Below are 19,022 nucleotides of genomic sequence, written 5' to 3'. Positions count from 1 at the left end.
CGTTTCATTTTTCTCACAATAATCTGGCGAGTCGTCTAAAAAGACCAAATCGGTCCTGATGGGTTTCTTCAAATCCGGACTTACTGCTTTCAACTTTTTCCGTCGCCTTTCGACAAACTTCACATGAGAAGCACCTTCATATCTTTGGAAAAGACCTTCTGCTACTGCTTTAAATGGAGGAAGTCGTCTCCAGCAAATCTGCATGCTGCAGGAGCCTGAAACTCCATGACATTTGCAAGTACGCTGCATTCGTGATCGAACGCTCTGTAAAAGTAAAATGATAATTATAATAATATAATCAAATGGACAAAAATTTTGTTCCCTAATGTTTTTCTTAATTTAAAAAAAATTTTATATCCAAGACTCTAAAACTATTTGACTTATTCTCGGCATACTTGGTGGGAAGTGGAGATTCTATACAAATGTACGATTGAGGCAAGTAGTTGTGGTGTAGTATTTGGCAAGTGATAACCAGTCATTGGTCGTTGGATAGTTCCAAAAACGTTTAATCAATTTAATTTAGTAGTAACGTCGATAGTAGTAATGTAATGTGAACTTCTCACAATATGAATCCCTAAACAAAAACAAAAAAAAAGTATTCTCTCTATTCAAGGATATCTCGCCTCTATAATGTGAACAAAAGAAATATTTTGTATATATTCGCTGTTTATCCGTCGATATCTACCAACAAAATAAGTTATATAACTTTGAACAAAACCCAACTATTTACCAATAGAGGTTCCAGAGGTTCCTGACCTAGAGATAGCGATAGTTGCTTGAAAAATACCACACAAATGATTAATCAAAACAATGAATTGAAAAGGGAGAACCGGCTCCAAAAAGGACAAAGATCGTTGCACCTGCAGACAAGATCATGGCGTCGGTTTTTTTTGGTTGAGCGTGGGATAATTTTCATTGACTATCTTGAGAAAGTAATAGTAATTTTAGAAAGTCAAAAATTAACAACAAAATTTTCACTCAAACCCGGGAAGAAGCTTATTTTATGAAATATAAATTTAAAAACAAAAATAAACGTTTATACACAAAACTAGCAAGTGAATTCCTCACACTCACTGGCCTACACAAGGTTCATGGGCCCTACCGTTATAATACTGGCCTCAGATTTTGAATTTGAGTATGATTTTTGACAAAATAGGCAGGTTACATCTACGCATTCGTCAGAAAGTTTTCTAATATTGACCAATTAATAAATTTAAATGACATTTTTGGCCAATTTATCATCTTTTAATGGTATAATTGGTCAATTGGAATTCCCCACTTGAGGTGCTAAGATTGCGAAGCTCTCAGATTCATAATACAATTTTTTTTATAATCAGCAGGAAATAATCGGACTGTTAACTGTTAATAATTTGATTAGGATGTTCTTCGTCATTATTCAAGTAGAATTTTTTGAGTTGGCATTGTTGCGAGCCGTAATTTTTATAGGCTCTTGATATTGTACACCACTATTAGTACTATTAGTCAATCGACTAACCGGGGTCGATATATTGGAGTCATTAGTATTTTTTTTGGTATTCAAACCAATCGCTTTGACAGGAGATTTTGTCCAATTTTGAACCGTATTTCTTCCAATGTGATTATCATATCGGTGATCATTTTCGAATTTTTAGTGACGATAGATTCTTTGGAATAATCTGTTAATTTTAATGTTTGTCTCTTTTTTTGACATCAATTTTCTAAATAATCTGACCAGACAAACGTTGCTGCCGTTGTTTTCTATTGAAAATTTGCTTTAGTACACATTCTTGAACAACTTTAGCAAGTCTTACTGAATACAGCCCTTCAGGAGTATTATCATTCCATAAATTTATCATTTTCGTTATATCTACGGAACTTAATGCTGTTAAAGTTTTACAGGAATGTGATTGCAGTTTTCGTCGTATAGAATAGCGGGCAGCTCGCGCTTGTTGGAATACACTAATAACTTCCATTTCTTTATAATATTTTTCTTGTAACAGCTTACTTGTTAGGTTCCACATGGTTTTGATCGTAGTTTCTTTAAACTCTGAACCATCTCATGTTCACAGCCCAATCCTTTAAAATTAACGATAATTCTTTCGCCTCCCGATTTCCATCTAATTGATACTTTCTATCATTGTCCATAAATGCTTTCCACACATTTTTTTACTGTGAACGGTATATTTTTATGTTTGATTCTATAATATTCTATAACTAAAATCGTGTCATTTTGAAACATTAGGTAAATATTTTAAACGTGAAAATCGAAAAGAATCAATATGTATACATGGCAAATTGATAAAGTTGAAACAGCCCATGAGATCTGTTATCAGTATAATATTTTACTGATTGGTTGTCTTCAATCAGATGACTTCAAATTAATTGAATTCATTGGATTTTTACTGCAGCAAAAAATTTCCACATTAATGTGTTGTTTGTTGCCCACCTCCCCTTCCAATATAAATGGCATTATCGATTTTAATTAACAATATTCCATTATCGATTATGAAGTGTATCAAAAAGTGTTTATTGAGGATAGTAAATAGTTATTTAGACTCTTAATAGAAATGCACTATTCACATTCTTTGAAGGATTTTTAAGGTTATGATTACCAAATTATTTTTGACCACGTAAGTAGTTCAGATTTGAAATATTGTATGTTTCTCAACTAACCAAGTAAAGTTGATTATTAAATTTTTTAACCCAGCATACTTTTTTATTTTGCTAAATTCATACCATCTCCACTTGATATACGAGGGCTAAACAATAAGTAGTTTTCTGTTTACAGATGGAGGGTACTCCTTACCTCTACACTCCATATTAACGATATTATTTAATGTTGTTTGACATCGATGTTGAAAAATCGATGATAATCGAACATTCTTGGATTATATTAATGTTTTCACTCGACATTAAAGCTGCATCTTTTGATGTTTTGCAAAATACCTCTTGTAATACGTAAGTAGAATCGAATATTATTTATGCTATTGTGAACAATTGAAAATATATATCTAACGAATAACAGATATTTTATGATTCTATACTTATTTGATCTCCTTACTGCATATTTTTGATGAAACAATGTATTTGTCTCGTTTTCCTCATAACTCGGAATTACAATTATAGAATTCCGGCAATCAAAAACGGAACTAAGTTCACGGTCAATAATTTGAATACTTTTACTTATACTGACCCGTCTGCCTGCCTCATTATTATGGAGATTCATAAGTCCTAAAGCGGTATTTGGATCTTCTCGGACATCCAGAAATTGTTTACTAAAGTTTTCGCCGTATCTTATATCGTCTGAACATCCGCCCCATTTGAACTTTTGTGTTTTTCTCTTCTTTATTTTAGTATCACAAGAACAGTATTCAGCTAATTCACCTTTCGAACAAGCTCGGGTGACTGCGTATGCGACACTAGCTGCTGATATTGCTGATAAATATGCTGCCTCTCTACTTCCTGAAAACATCAATTTATTTTTAAAGATTATGAAAAATATGAGTTTAGTTCGCGGATCAAATTCCGAATTGTTTTAGGGACCAATCGCATGCGCACTTTCAAATTTCAATTATCGTTTGCGGGTCGATGACTCCCTCTCCCGAAGGACAATTTTGAAAGTGCGTATGCGATCAGTCCCTAAACTGATTCGGAATTTGACCCGCGAACAAAACTATTGTTTTAATAGTGATATTATTATTGAGTGAGCTGGGATATGGATATAGGATATATGGTTTCAAATTTAATCAAAATGTATAGTGGAAATTGCAAAGGATCCTTTTGGTTATGTGATACTATATAAATAAGCTTGCCGAAAATTTTGTTTGATCTATCATAGGCGTAGATCCCTCATTTTATAAATTTATTATTTTTAAAAATATGTATATCTTATGCAAGAAAATATTCGTTAAAAGGCAATCGAATAATTAGAAATTGGACGGCATTATACAAGTACGCCCTTATTTAGACAGATGCAACTTGGAAAAAATCATTATTATACTGAATATTGAATTATAAAACGTATAAAATGAACCTGTTTGTAGAGGTATATCAAGAACGTTAAAACTCAGGTATGTGAAACATTATTCAAAGTTGACCTAATTTTATATGTAGAGTTAAATAATATGATCAAATATAGAAACATGGTTTCGAGAAGATGGTTCCATCATTTTGAATTTAAGTCTGATAGAATTCCGAACGAGAAAAACTCACAGATGAGTAAATAACGACAGAGATATACTCAAGTATCTTCTTATTATGAGCATGTCGGTAAGTCAAAAACTTCAGGTTATAGTGCAGCAGAATTACCTCGGATTTCAAAATAGAATCTCTACGAGAATGCAAGTGAAAATATCAATCTAATGTATCACAAGTAACATGCCATGGGTGAGTTTTTATAAATTTCACATAAAATACCTAATCAGCGACACCGAAAACCAAGTGAGAGATTTTACATCGATAACTTGAATTTTTTAGCTTTGGTCAGGTTTTTGAGATTTGGCCCCAGTAATAACTGTGTTAACAATTATTATTTCTTAACACTGCCAAGTTTTAGACACTCAAAATACTAAAATTTCTTTCAATGGAACAATAAAAGCACGAAGGGGGAAAAGTACTTTATGATATTAATTAAAATTTTCAAATCATTAAATACAGTCATACAACCATCAGATAGAAAAGTTTAATATATACCCATGAGAGTTAATTAAATTAATTCTAATAATACTTACTGATTGTGACAACATTTCCAAAGGTGTTGTTCTTTTCAAGAAATGTAGTACAGTTCCATCGACTGAACAAAAATATATTTTGACATTCTTCTACAGCTAAGCGAGCACCATTTCCTAATATCTAGAAAATAATTTATATTAATATTACGTACATATTTGAATAGTGATTGATAAAATGAATCGTATGGGTTCCGGAATTGATTCTCAATGTCAAAATTATTTGATTTTTATGTGATAATTCATTCAATTAGCATAATTTACAAATTAGAATTCCGAACCAATTGATAGCTTTTGAATGCCTCACCGAAATCATAAAATTTCTATAAAGATCAATGAAGTTGACATTTGTTGGGTTCAACGTACCTAATATATAACTTTATGCGTAGTTTCTATATATGGTATAAATCCACTCAATCAAATTTTGTGTAAATAATATTAGAATGGATAGAAGAAGGTTACAGATTTGAGCAAATGGTTGCAAAAAATTTATTAACTTTCTTAATTTCATACGAATTATTTCCATGTGAAGACATCTTTTAGATTCTTTAAAATACTAGACAAGATTATGAGGCTCTGATAACTTAATCAAGAAGTAATTATAATGAAAGAACACAGCAAATTATTGTATTAGAAATAAAGTAAAAATCTAACAGAAGATTTGCGTTAATTCCCTTGAAAGTACTGCTTTTGATTGCAAAACCTTTATCCTAACGTTGAATCCACTGAAAGTATTTCTGGTAAGGCTTCGTCTGCTCTGTTGTGGCTATCTCCCTTATAAGGCCCTTTTTATTTTCGAGAAAAGAATAACCAGTAATTGGATGGTGCTAAATCTGCTACATATGGTGTGCAAAAAAAATCTTCGCTGTCAATGCAAAGCAAAAGTCACTTAGAGTAATGAACTCCTTTGTGATTATTTATAAAGGGTCAAAAGTGCATTTTGTGGGATACAAGATTTTCTAGATCACGAAATGTTTTTTTCAGTACAAGATATATCGGGTGTTCCTCTGACCAGCATCGCATACCAAAATTCCTATCTATTTAACTCAATTAAAAAATGGATAATATTAAAAAAATGGATGGCCTGTTTTCTCTGGCGAGTACTTTTTATTGAAGTCTGTCGCCGGTGTTTTGAGACACTAACATTTTTACTCCATGACCATTCATCCTACGAAAATTGTATGCCGAAATAAAACTCACTTGCATAACAAATAAATTAATCCTCTTAACAGACGGCTGTCACATAAAAAATGCGCTTTCTGTGATCTTAGATTTCACATGTTGATAATTTCGTGCTTACATTTTTAATTTCCTTTTGCCGTTTTCGTTTCCGATTATAAACCATTACTTTTAAAAATTTTGATTCAGTATTATATGTATTAAATGCATTTATAAACTTACAGTAATTTACATTTTACGACCGTGAATTATTAGTCTATTAAAGTACAAGTCTAGATGCTGAACCCATAATTTCCAGATGAATACTTCAATGATATTTCACGGCCGTATATTGTAAAATAGAAGGAATTTTTTGACAAGAGTTTTTGACCTAACAAATCAATAAGACATTTATTTTCCATAATAATTTTTATTTTTCCACATATCGGCATCTTTTTTCTCTAAATAGGTTTAGTGAAAATCTTTCTTTTGCTAGTCAAAGTTCGTTAGGAAACAGTAAAAAATTGTTGGGGATCAGATTTAATGTATTCGATTAGTGGTCAACCAGTTTGAAGTGCAATCCCAATAAACGGTCGGCATCACTTGTCTTTGTCTTTGACGGTGAAGATTCGCCCTTTGCAATTCACTTATTTCACTGTTTTTTCTATCAGAAAGTGTTTATTAGTATATAATTTTGGCCCAAATTGATCAGACCCGGCACCCAACGCGCGGATAGATTACACATGCATAATTCTTCAATCAGTACATGGCAAATGCATTGTTTTGATATGCCGACTACCTCTTCTATTCTTTAACCTTAATCCAACGGTCATTCAGGACCATTTGGTGAATTTTTTCGATGATATCTCTTGTCGCAGTTTTGGGCGTCTCGAAGTAATTCTGAGACGGTCAGGCATATCTTAACTATCTTTTCCAAAAAAAAATCATACAGTTTGAGCGACTATGTTGGATTCATTTTGTTATACTGGAATTGGCTATTTAGTCTAATCCCTAACGTGTACATTGTAATTGTCGAGATATTTTTCAAGGTGATACAAGGTCACACATTTTTACAGTCCAGCAAGCGGCCTAGCTGAACAACCGCGAGGGGGAGGGGTAGTGGTTATAGATACTCGGGCGCGGTTTCTCTTTTCTTGGGAATTTGGTGTTAATCGAGTCCTTCACGAGAGGACAACGCGCGTTTTATATTAAAATGGTGTACGTCTGCCTGTGGCCTACGATTTTTTTAATTTGCAGGTTTACTCTATTTTTAACTAAAACTGCTGTATCTGGACTTATAGTTGTCCGATTATTCATAATACACTTGCCGATTCAAGATAACATTGACATAAATATTTTCCTGCCGTTGACTAGGCAATAACAGATTATTACATTGGTTGCGCAACACACTTAATAATAATCAGTAATGCTGCTTAAACAAGTGTTAATGTATTCGGTGGCTTAGCGTTGGCGGGAATACTGTTGTGAATGATATTACGTAGTTATTTTGATGTTCACTGGCTTTTTCTTTATTATTTTCCCAATTTGTGTTTCAAGAGGATTCCAAAGACACCTAAAGAGTGTTAAGTGACGCAAATCCAGCTCCCAAAGTACCTACTGAAATCAATTTTTATGACGCTTGTTGTGCATCCTCAGATGGCACTAGGTAGTTATACATGTAGCCTAACAAAAATTAATATTAGTACTTTTGGAACTGGACCTGTGTCACTCAACACCATTTGGTTGTTTTTGTTATGATACTGTTGGGAGCCAGAGATTCTAGTGCCATCTTTGTCTGGTTATTGAAAACGTAGGCGGACATTCGATTCAGTATGTTCACATGTATGTGTGCAATCTAAATTTCATGTTTGTTTCGTATCTGTTTTTTTGTTTCCGGCTTTGAACCAATTAGTTAATTTGATTGTGAAATCTCACAATTTGACGACTGTGACAGGACATTGTGTATAAGTCAGCAAGTATCAGTTAATCGTTTCGGATCTATTGTTTGTGGTTTCTAGTCCTTGTGTGGGAAGAAAACGATCGCTTTCGTGTTTGTGGAAACTGTACGTATTCGTCAAGGATCATGTATTCAAACACAGTGAAACGCGTTCTTCACGAAAGTTTACTATGGACTGCTACCGCTTTTTTCGGAGGTAAACGTCGAACTGATTAAGATAAAGACTCAAATTTCTTGAAGGTAAATACGTTGAGCTAATGCAGAACAATGAAAAAATCCATGTTGAGCTGTTTGAAACGACTTCAGCTGAGTTTGGCAAGGCTTTCACAAATGACATTGGGACCTGTCATGAATATGAGTTGAAATATCATCAAATGTCGAGTTGAATACTTGATGTAATCTGTTCCGACTTTTATCTCTAATGAAGGTTTAGACGAAAGAAAGAATCAAGTTGTCTAAGCTCCAGTTAAGTCCATATAATGGTGATATTTTTCATTTGTTTGCATTTTGGTCACAGGTTTTCAGTAAGACCAAGATAAAGGCGTCGCTGACGAAAACATATTTCAAAACTTGTTTCAAGTGATAGCCGTAGGATCCAGAACAAGTGCACTCATTGATAGTTTTTTCCCATTAGGTAAAAATAATCTTAAGGCTTTAGCTGCCTTTAAGGATCGTTTTGGTTGCTAAGAGTTTTTGATTGAATACTGCATTCGAGCTCTCTTACAGCTAGTAGTAAACAAACGAGGTATGAAGCTGTGTGCGTTTTATGAACATCTACAGGGTATCTAGAAGCCTTGAAAACCGAGAAAAAGACGGGAGACGCAGAGCTGGGAAAAATCGGGTATTCGATGGGAATTATCTAATAAACCAGGAATTTTCAGTTATCTAATCGAAACAATATATTGAACCTCCCTCGTAACTGCACTCCTATTTATAAAATTAATATTCTCAAAAGAGATGCCAATAGTTTCTTCTGCAAACTCAAAAAACTCCAAGATATCGATATAGGGTATGCCGCAAGAGCGACTTTGAAAAAATGCATTGGAGTTAAAATAAGGGCATGTTGATCTTTACATGTAAATTAAATAAAGGAATAGATTTCCTTAATCACAATAAGACTGACAACGATCCATAACAATCCGTTCAACTGATGTCTGAGAATTTAACATTTTGTTGACTGCAGACAGATGCGACGCTACTACACAGCAGTGCTTTTTGAGATATTCTAAAGAATCAGATATCTCTAAATGAAATGAAAAACTATTCAAGATGTGATAGAGTAGATGATTTTTGGATTGAAATTATCGAAAACAGTAGTCTAAAAAAGGTGGTGCAACTTCTTCTAATAATTTCTCACGAAAATGCGACAGCAGAGAGAGATTTTTCTGTTAATAAAGATATTTTGGTTGAAAATTTAAAACAAGAATCACTTATAGGACAGATTAATGTACGATTTTCCACAAAACATTGAAGGACTAAAGAATGTAGATATTTGAAAATCTATGATAATCACTAGGGGCCATCCATAAATTACGTCACACAAATTTCAGGACTTTTTAACCCCTCCCCCCTCCTTGTCACAGGTTGTCACAATTTCAAAACCCCCTCCCCCCTGATGTGACGTCGCACATTTTTCAAATTTATATATTTATTCAAAAATAATCAAAAGAAAACAGTTATTTTTATTTTTATTTTACTTTTATTATATAATCTTTGATAAAATTAACATAAAGAATTCAAATATTTTAGACAACAGAAAAACAAACGACTAGTTAGGAAGCAACAAACGACTAATTAAATTTTGCGTGATGAATTTTGAATTTTAACATGTAATGTCACAAAGTTTTTGATCCCCCTGCCCCTTGTCACACTATGTCACATTCCGATGATACCCTCCCCCCCATTAACATGTGACGTAATTTATGGATGACCCCTTATGAGGAATGCCTGCTTAAGATATGGCGCAACTCAAAAAGACAAAAAAGCACAAGATTTGCTGAGAACTGCAAAAAAACTCGAAAAACAGAGAGAAAAACTGAAAAGAAACAAAAAGACTTTAAGACTCTCAAAAACAGTTTGCAGCAATAGATCAAAAATTAGTTAAATTAAAAAAAAAATAAATTGTTTTATTGTTGTTTTATTATAGTTGTATTTTCTAAAATAAATGTTCATTATGAATGTTTAGTTAATTTATGAAATTTCAACTGGAAAAATGAAATGAAATGAAATCCAACCTGAGAAAACCTGAAGAAAGACGGAAATTTGATTTTCAATTTTTACTAGACACCCTAAGAAACACAAGTCGCGTTATTTAAATGCTTCCTATATCCACTTTTTATAGTAAATATGTCTCTGTCATATCAATTTTTCTGGATTATTTTTCTCCCACCATATTGGTGTTTTTTAAATTCTTTTTTACTTCTTTTAGTTAATTAGATCTGTACTTTTTTGCCTTCTTCTACCTCCTCTTTTCCATCAACATAGTTTATATTTGATTAATTAGATGTACGCTTTTGTCATTAAGTGACTGCAAATAAATGTTTATTGTTGGACTTACCGGTAATATTTTGTCATATCTTGCACATAATTGTTTCTGTGGTTCTATAAAATAATCCAGTTTCATACAACGATCTGCGTGCTCCGTTGGCGTTAGGTCCACGGAATTTGACATGATATTTGGTAATCCCAATTGCCTGTAACAAATGGAAAAATAGTTAAGTGACAAAATAATGGTATATTATTCAATGAATGAGAGTATTACTCTTACTCCATGCACCAATCCCTTTGGGTACACCGATGTTCTGGATTCACTGGTGGTTTTGCAAATCCTAGTTTTTCGAACGAATCATCCTCGTTGTTAACCGAATGATAGGGCAACCTAGCGAACTGAACCTTACAGCCTTCACTCACCAATTCATACTTTTTAGTCTATAGTACTCCACATCGGTCATCATGAATTTCATAGCAGCTCTTCTTTACGAACAATTTGGAAGGACTGGGTTGGTTTTATAATTACAGAAAATAGAATTACAATTTTATTGGTACACTGTTCAGATATGAATATTATCTAGATTTTGCTTCTTTTTTATGTAAAACCTTTTATATATTGTATGAAAATTTTTTAATATGATCGTTCATTGTGGCTAAGATTATTTGTTTTAAGTACATTCATATATCAACAAAAATAAATCTCTTTATACATATTTATCGAAAATCATGAAAAATATATAATATTTATATACTTCATTTGCTCAATGATGGATGAATTCGGATCAGATAATGATAAAATTGTATCATTATTCTGTTTTAGAAGGATAATACTCAATTATGTTCAAGTTATATCAACAGCAGACAAATACAAACCGATGAATGTTGGAGGATTTGTTTGTCTTGTAAATCGCTGAATTATTCGCTTCAGTAAGTCGAGTCGAAGTGGCAGTGATGGGAGCAATAGGAATTTTATAAGAAGGGCTCGAAAACAGATGGGGTTTGTCGCCTGGGGACGAGTTTAGTTCCGATCATCCACCTGGGACCTCACTAACAAACCAATATCTTTCACCATCGTTTGCAGAAGATTCTGTTTTATTATTATCGTTTATTTATGAAGTATATATACATGAGAATATTATTTTAAATAAATAAGATGAATGGACATTCTACTAATATTCTATTAATAAATCGATTAACATTATAAGTAGCGATTGAAAATGTAGAGCGACCGTGAATTAATTTATTTCGTAAAAACTATTCTAAGGTAAGGTTGGGGTCGGATACAACCCTAGCGTCAGTTTTTTGAGAATAGCAATCGCGTGAAAGCTTTGAAAGTTACTGCACGTTAGATATCCTATGAGTCATTCTTATTTCTCATTTTACCTGAGCGGGTTTTCCAATTAGTCACTTCCCAGTAACAATTATCTTACTCTTAGCTCGTTCTCTCCCCTAATTTACTCAGTAACTATTTTTGAACGGTTTGATCTTATTTTATTTGAGGTACTATCGAGAAGAAAATATATTTTGTAACTCCAGAAGAGGCTTTAGAAGAAATGCGGCCTCATTATGTGGAATCCGACTATGAAGCCTTTCTATCTGATGAGTCGACTTCTGAAGAGGAAGAATACGTTATAATAAATGATGATAAGATAGCTTCGAGTTGGAAAGAGATCAAGAAACAATTAGGGCGGATAAACCTTTAGGTTCAAAATTTTATAGGACTCCCTCAAGAAATATAGTCTTTCATTTACCAGGACCGAAAGAAAAAACATCAGAAATTAGAAGTGAGTCAGAACTTTTTTCAATATTTCTAAGCAAAGAAATTATTGATAAAATTGTTGATAATTCAAATGAAGAAAGTGATAAATCAAAAAAAAAATATAATTCTCCTCAATATTTCTTAGCCCGTACAGATGTTTTGGAGATGAAAGCAATGATTGGATTATTGTATGTGAGTGCAGTGCTAAAGGATTCAGGGTTGAACACTGAAGACATGTCCTCCAATAGTCAGAAGTACCATGATGAAAAAGCTTTTTCGTTTGAGCAACCTTCGTTTTGACTGTGAAATTACAAGAATATCATCCCTTGAGTTAGCAACTTTTCGCGAATTACGGGTCATTTTCGTTCCAAATGGTACACGCCATCGGAATACACAAAAACATCACATCTAACAATTGGTTCGCATTTTATGAGCTTACAGAAAAATTACTCGAGAAAAAACTTACTTTTGTTGGAACCATGAGGAAATACAAGCCACAGATTCCACCATCGATGCTAATACGTGGTCCAGAGATATCTTTAATTGTCAAGACTACAAAATATTGGTAACCTAAACTGCTGCAAAACAATAAAAGGTTCTTGCTTCCTCAATTATTTCGATAAGAGATATCGACTGCCTTTCGAGATTACCAGATGTTTTATACTTTTATACCATCATCGAAGGAGGAATGGATGTGCTCGACTAACTTTATCACAATGGCCTATACGTTATTTTGATGAAATTTTAGCTGTGAATAGTTTATTGCTATAGAAATGAAACTGTGACTTTGAGTCTTACTCAAATAAGGCAAGATCGACATTTTTGCAAAAGTTATCCTATTCTTTGGCATCAAATGATGAAAAAAGTGACAAATTTGAACAAGCGGATATTTCAAGTTTTATAAATCATGACTATTTTTTTGCAAATTGTAAATAGAAGTTCTTTATAGTTAGCTTCACACAAATAGATATGTTTGATAATTCACTTATTCGTTCTGTTATTAACTATTATTATGGTTAACTATATGAAATAATATGCAATAATATTAAAATTAACCCTTAAAAAATATTTAAACATATTTTTGGAAGTAGCCAGTCGGATCCGACCCCTCCTTACCATGTACGAGTCTGAATTTCACCTTACCCACGAATGGTTAAACTGAAGTAATTCTAAAAGTCAGTTTTAGAAAGTTCCTCTTAGTCATAAAATCTCGAGCGGTATGGCTAAAAGTCGCAGGTAAGTAGGAGGGGACTGTACGTGAACTAGCGTAGGTTTTCAACTTTGTTGAACACTGCAATCACATTATAATGCTCTCGGGCAATATTTTAAGTACTTTAATGCAGTATTATTTAGTGATTTCGTTACCTCTAGGATATGCAATTAAATAAAACAGTTAATATTGTTTCTACTTCTGGTAATATTCATATTGAACACACTATTTACACTTCCACCACTACCAATAATTATCCATCTAGTTGATCTTGTTTCCGTCAAATTCAAAACAAAATAAGACGAAAATGAACGCATGCTAGTCACGAATGAACAGAATCAGTTGACAATTACACACAAACGAATTCGTGGAGATTTATTGATGACGTCCATATCCCACAGAGGTCATTCGGTAGATTTGGGTATAACCTCCACAGAAACAAGACAAAAGTGCAGATTTTATTGTAATCATTATTCATTATAGGTTCTTAAGAGAAATAGATTTGATTTTTGCATTTTCTGAGGATGCATTGATGAAATTTCAAATATCCATTTCGTTGCAACGAGTAGAAGTAAAATATAAAGTGTTATAGAAAATTTTTCCCAACAAGAATTACTTGATTCCTATTTGGAGAATATCATCTTTGCTTAGGAGGGTGAGGTTTGGGCTATGTGTCAAAAGTTGACTCTCCTCACAATCAAATTAGAGGTTTTTTCGTCACTCTTTTTTGTTGGCAAATGTAGCTATTCATTTATATAAATGATTTTCTTGCATCCGTCTGGAAAATAAAATTCCAAGTACAAAAAATATCTCGTTTCAGGACGATTACTCCCTAGACGAGCCGATTTAGTATATCTAATGTTAATCACCTATATCACAAACACAAAGATCGGTACAGAAAATTCGATTTTTCTGTCGCTAAAGCTTTTTCAAAGCAAACCTATAAAACATACATCTTCAAATTATTTCACTAATAATCATTTATTTCTATTTTTTTACATCCACGTATACATTATTGTATTTAGTCCTCAAATGATAATCACTCACAACTCTGTTATTTGTTTAGTATCTTTCACAGAATAAATTGGGTTTTAAAATTGGATTTCATCATTTCCTACCACCATTTCCCACTGCCACTTCATCAAAAAAGTGCATGAGCAAACTGCTTATTCAACAATACAAACTTTTTGTGCAATATAGGTAAATGCCTAACAGTATGCAACATGTAATATCAATGAACAGAGACAAAAGACATTAATTTGGATAAAAATTTACTCTTGTTAAATGACCATCAAGGCGTGGCTAAGGAAGAAAAAGGAGAAATACCACTATTAGAACATTTTGTAGTATCGGTCAAATAAAATCTATCGAATAATCTACAAAATAGGGCATTATGAAATAATACACGTACACCAATTAATAATCCTTCTACAATATATTTTTTAAAAGGAATACCAGTTATTTACTGCAGAGCTCGATATGAATATAGTCAATCATCAACTGGGTACTTACATCGATGTAGTAGTGTTGGTTGTGAAAAACAAAAAATCTTTTTGTTTAATTTTTGTTTAGAAATTCGTTAATAATGATTATGTACGTGAAAATGGTAGTTTATTTAAATATTATTTGAAATTTGTATGTAGATGCGCGGTTTGACTTTTCAGTTGACAACAAGGTTGACAAAACTTTCGCCTCGGTGATTGTATTGTTAGTTTCTATCATGTTTCGGATGTTATCAATCTGACAGATTAGTTTTAATAACCATAAAAAAAGAAAAGGTCTTGTTGATACTAGTATATTACACTACTGATACAGAAAGATCCAGATTTATGCACTACACTCCATGATGCCCGAGGTACGCCCGGGTGGTGTATACTATTTTTCGTTAGAGCAAGTCAAAAGTTCGACTGAAGGCTGACTTTTTTGGCAATGTATCTGATTGTATAATAAGTTTTGCTTCGATATCGAAATTTCTAATTATCTCCTCTTCGTTTGCAGATTCGTCAGTTGAGATAATTTTTTAAAATGACTCTTCAATTAAATAAAGTGATCTATTCTACACACGTCATTATCAAACTGTATCTTAGTACCATAAATTGTAAACAAAGTCTTACATACAGGTCTCGAAACCAATTCCAATTTTTATATAGCTGGTTGTCCGGATTCCAAGTGTTCTAGAGATGGATGTGTGTAGAGCGCGGTTACATGTGAGACTGTGAGGTAGGGCAGAAATGAAGATTTTGACAATATTTTTACAACTATTAGTATATGTCCTCATTTAACTTTTTTTGTATAATTACGTTATATATTAACTAGTTTTATTTACAACAATTCATTGCTTATAGAAATAATAACTATTATTATTAGGTTTGATTAACATCATCTCTTGATCACAAAACCGACATGACAGCCACAGAGTGAGGTAATTTAGCGCCTGTAAATGAACTCACCCCGTTACTCTCACTTCCAGACCTGTATGTAAGAGCCTGATCGTAAATAACCAGCGTAAACAAAATATAGTTAGTAACAAATGACATAAATCAGTCATTTTTGCTCCGAACGGCGAAAGTACAGTACAGAACCAATACACGAAACTTTCTGCCACGAAAAAGGTGCAATGTACTATGAACCGAGGTGTAAAAAAACATTATCCTTTCTTCCACCGGGATGAAAAGTTAGCTTTCGTTTTGTCTCAACAACAGTTTGTTTTACATGACATTTAGTTTTTATTGTAGCGTTAAAAAACGTGATGAAAAAATGACGTTAATCGGCACAATTTAAATAACAAAACTCAGAAACATCATATACTGGTCATTTACCTTCTTTGCTAGCTGATTCAGGAAATAATATAATAGTTAAACAGCTTTGAGGACGTCGTTTCAATAAGCTTGAGGAAGGATTTATCTCTCCAACTCATTAGCAAATATAACAAAATTATAAGAGAATAATGACTCCTGCAGAAGACGTCTACTTACATTCAGTTTCAATTTATTTAGAAAAAATTCAAGTATTTATTATTGATGAGCACAGCCCCCCTAAACCCGATTCCTGTTCGTTATGAAATTTGGAGGATGATCTTTTCATTACGACAGAAAAAACTAGTGTACCCTCCACGAGATAAAAGTAGGGCTACAATACCTAACATAACTCCCTAGGGGCGTAATGTATTATTTAACGTGGAGCAATAATTGAAGAAACCGATAATAAGTTACGAAAATTTCCTGAAATATTTGTAAGCGGTTCGCAGTTTTTGAAATTTGCCGAATAAACACGGGTAATGCTGAACTATCATTTAATGTTATCTATTTAAAAACTAGTTGATGAAATCCGTGTCCCTGTACTTCGTGATCTTCAATTCAAAGTACGTGATATAGCTTAAGTAAGCATTTCAACTGAGCATGAAAGGTTACAGATGGAAAGTTATTAGTAATGTGAGTGGCATGATGGCGTAATACTGATCGGCAAACGTAACGCAAGTGAGTTTTGCCGACGTTATGTCATTGTAGATGAAACTTGGATACACCCTTATTCACCAGAAATAGAAAACAGTCAAAATGAAAACTGGTCTACATCATCCTAATTATGCTCTATAGTTGGAGAAAAAACAAGCTATACGACAAATTTACCTGATTAGGATCTCTCTAATAAGTTCTTTCTCCCAGAATTAAATAAAAAAAAGGCTTTTTAGTAAGTAATTTTAGATTAATGAAGAGACAAACTTTTTCATTGTAAAGTCACTTTTCCGTTGAAGCGTCCTTGTATACACATAAATCTTACGTTATCTCTAGGTAATGAAAGAAGTAGTTCAGGGTTGAATGAATTAAATATAGTAAATATAAAATAACACAGAATGATGCATATTTCTGTTTGTGTAATAAAAATACAATTATAATTTCCATTCGGTTTATTATAAAATGCAATAGGTTACCCTACAGAAACGCGTTACAGAGAATAAAAAATGCGAAAGAACACAAGATCAAATTACGGAGCACTACAAAAACATGCACTAATTAATTCAACATATACCTAACATGGGGTTGTGCCTAAGGCTTCCAATAGTAGAACATTTTCAAGGGTTACTTCATGCCCCATTGGCTCGGAATACAGCCATTGTTGAATCTTTGTCGACTAACAATGAAGTCATTATATGAGAATTTGCATTCAACAACTAATCATGCGAATTGCTCTTTATATAATGACCAATCTAGAGATCTTGTTTCGCTAACATGGCGATTTTTCCATAATTAGTCGAGTATCTAGAGAGTATCTTCGAAAGAGTATGGAATATTAAAAAAATGAGTTACTTGTATTATAGTAATGTGTAAGATATAACATTTTCAGGCCTGGAAATTGATGACAATTGATTATTAGAAAATCATCTGAGAAAATAGAGGAGAATTGGGGGATAGCGATCACTTAACTTGGAATGTTTATAGTTCGAAAACAGATTAGAAAAATTAGATGTTATTAATTTGAGTCGAAAGCTGTATATGTAGATTTCGGAACATAACAACTGCAGCTCCTTCATTCAGATATTGTGATAATTATGAAGATGCATACAAAAAAATTCTTTGATCGGTATTTCCTTGCACTGCGGCATTCCACCATCTTCCATGCCGGTAAGTTCGTCTTCATGCTTAAGGCTTTTTTATCGATGTAATAATTTTCTGTCACTATCAAACACCTTTTTTTTCACTGTACTTTTAGCGGTTTTTTGCCTATCAGGTTTTGATTTTTTTTGTTTCTAACATTCAAGCTGATTTGCTTTCTCTTTTCTGCTCTCTCTTCCAACATTTGCTTCAAAGGGGTCTTTGTGAGTATTGCTGAGTGCTGTTGGGCTCTACCTCCAGTTTTTTGCTTGACAGAAATATGTGCAATTGTATTGAGTTTATCTAATGTTTTTCCATTGGTTGCATTCCTCGAACCTGCTGAAGAAGTTGAGCTATATTACCTAGGACGGTTTCAGAAGTACCTGACCCAACAAAGAAACCACAAAATTTTTGGAAAAAAATATATTCATTTTTCATAAATATATTTATTTTTTATCGTAATATTCTAATCAAGCTCTTCAAAATAGCCATTAACTGCCGACATCATCTCTTCATTGTTGGAAAACCTTCAACCACCGAACATTCTGGGAAGAGAAAATAATCCGGGCGAGCTAAATTTGACGAACAGGGTGCTGGAGGTAGCAGTTCAAACTTAAATTCAATAATTTCGGCCATTGCAATAACGGATGTGTGGGCTGGTGTATTGTATTGATGAAAATACATTTTCTTCTTAGCCAAATGCGGCTGTTTTTGCTTGATTACTTCGTTCAAACGTTGCAATAACTTCGCATAATACTAGCCGCTGATAGTTTCTCCTTTTTCAAGATAGTTAATGGAAATTATCCCACGGGTATCCCAAAAAACCAACGCTATGACCTTGCCTGCAGATGGAACGGTCTTTGCCTTCTTTGAAGCAGGCTCTTCCCTTTCAGTTCATTGTTTTGATTCTTATTTTCTTTCGCGTGTGGAGTGGACCCACGTTTATGGAAAAATCGGCTTTATTTTTGTGAAACATTGCCAAATACTCGATGGAAACATCATCCAGGCGCTGTTTCTGTTCCAATGTGAGCAAATGCGGCACCCACCTTGCGCAAAAATTTCTCATGTTCAAATTTTCGGTTAATATGCGATGTACCGCACTTTTTGAAATGCCCAATACCGCTTTGTGGATTTTCTTCATCATTAATGGCTG

At 33.2% G+C, this 19,022-nt stretch overlaps 1 protein-coding gene across 1 annotated transcript in view; it reads right to left on the bottom strand.

The window, feature by feature from the left end:
• The window catches only part of LOC130891629 (protein Wnt-1-like), a 157,842-nt gene that overhangs the window by 8,002 nt on the left and 130,818 nt on the right, over positions 1-19,022 (bottom strand). The window contains exons 2-5 of the mRNA XM_057796471.1: positions 10,379-10,514; positions 4,710-4,830; positions 3,173-3,441; positions 2-264 (exon numbers count right to left, since the gene is read on the bottom strand). Of these exons, the coding sequence (XP_057652454.1) occupies positions 2-264; positions 3,173-3,441; positions 4,710-4,830; positions 10,379-10,514 (789 nt within the window). The remainder of the gene's footprint in view (position 1; positions 265-3,172; positions 3,442-4,709; positions 4,831-10,378; positions 10,515-19,022) is intronic.

Source organism: Diorhabda carinulata, chromosome 3, assembly GCF_026250575.1.
Source record: "Diorhabda carinulata isolate Delta chromosome 3, icDioCari1.1, whole genome shotgun sequence".
NCBI lineage: Eukaryota > Metazoa > Arthropoda > Insecta > Coleoptera > Chrysomelidae > Diorhabda > Diorhabda carinulata.
This window is presented reverse-complemented; position numbering and strand designations above follow the sequence as displayed.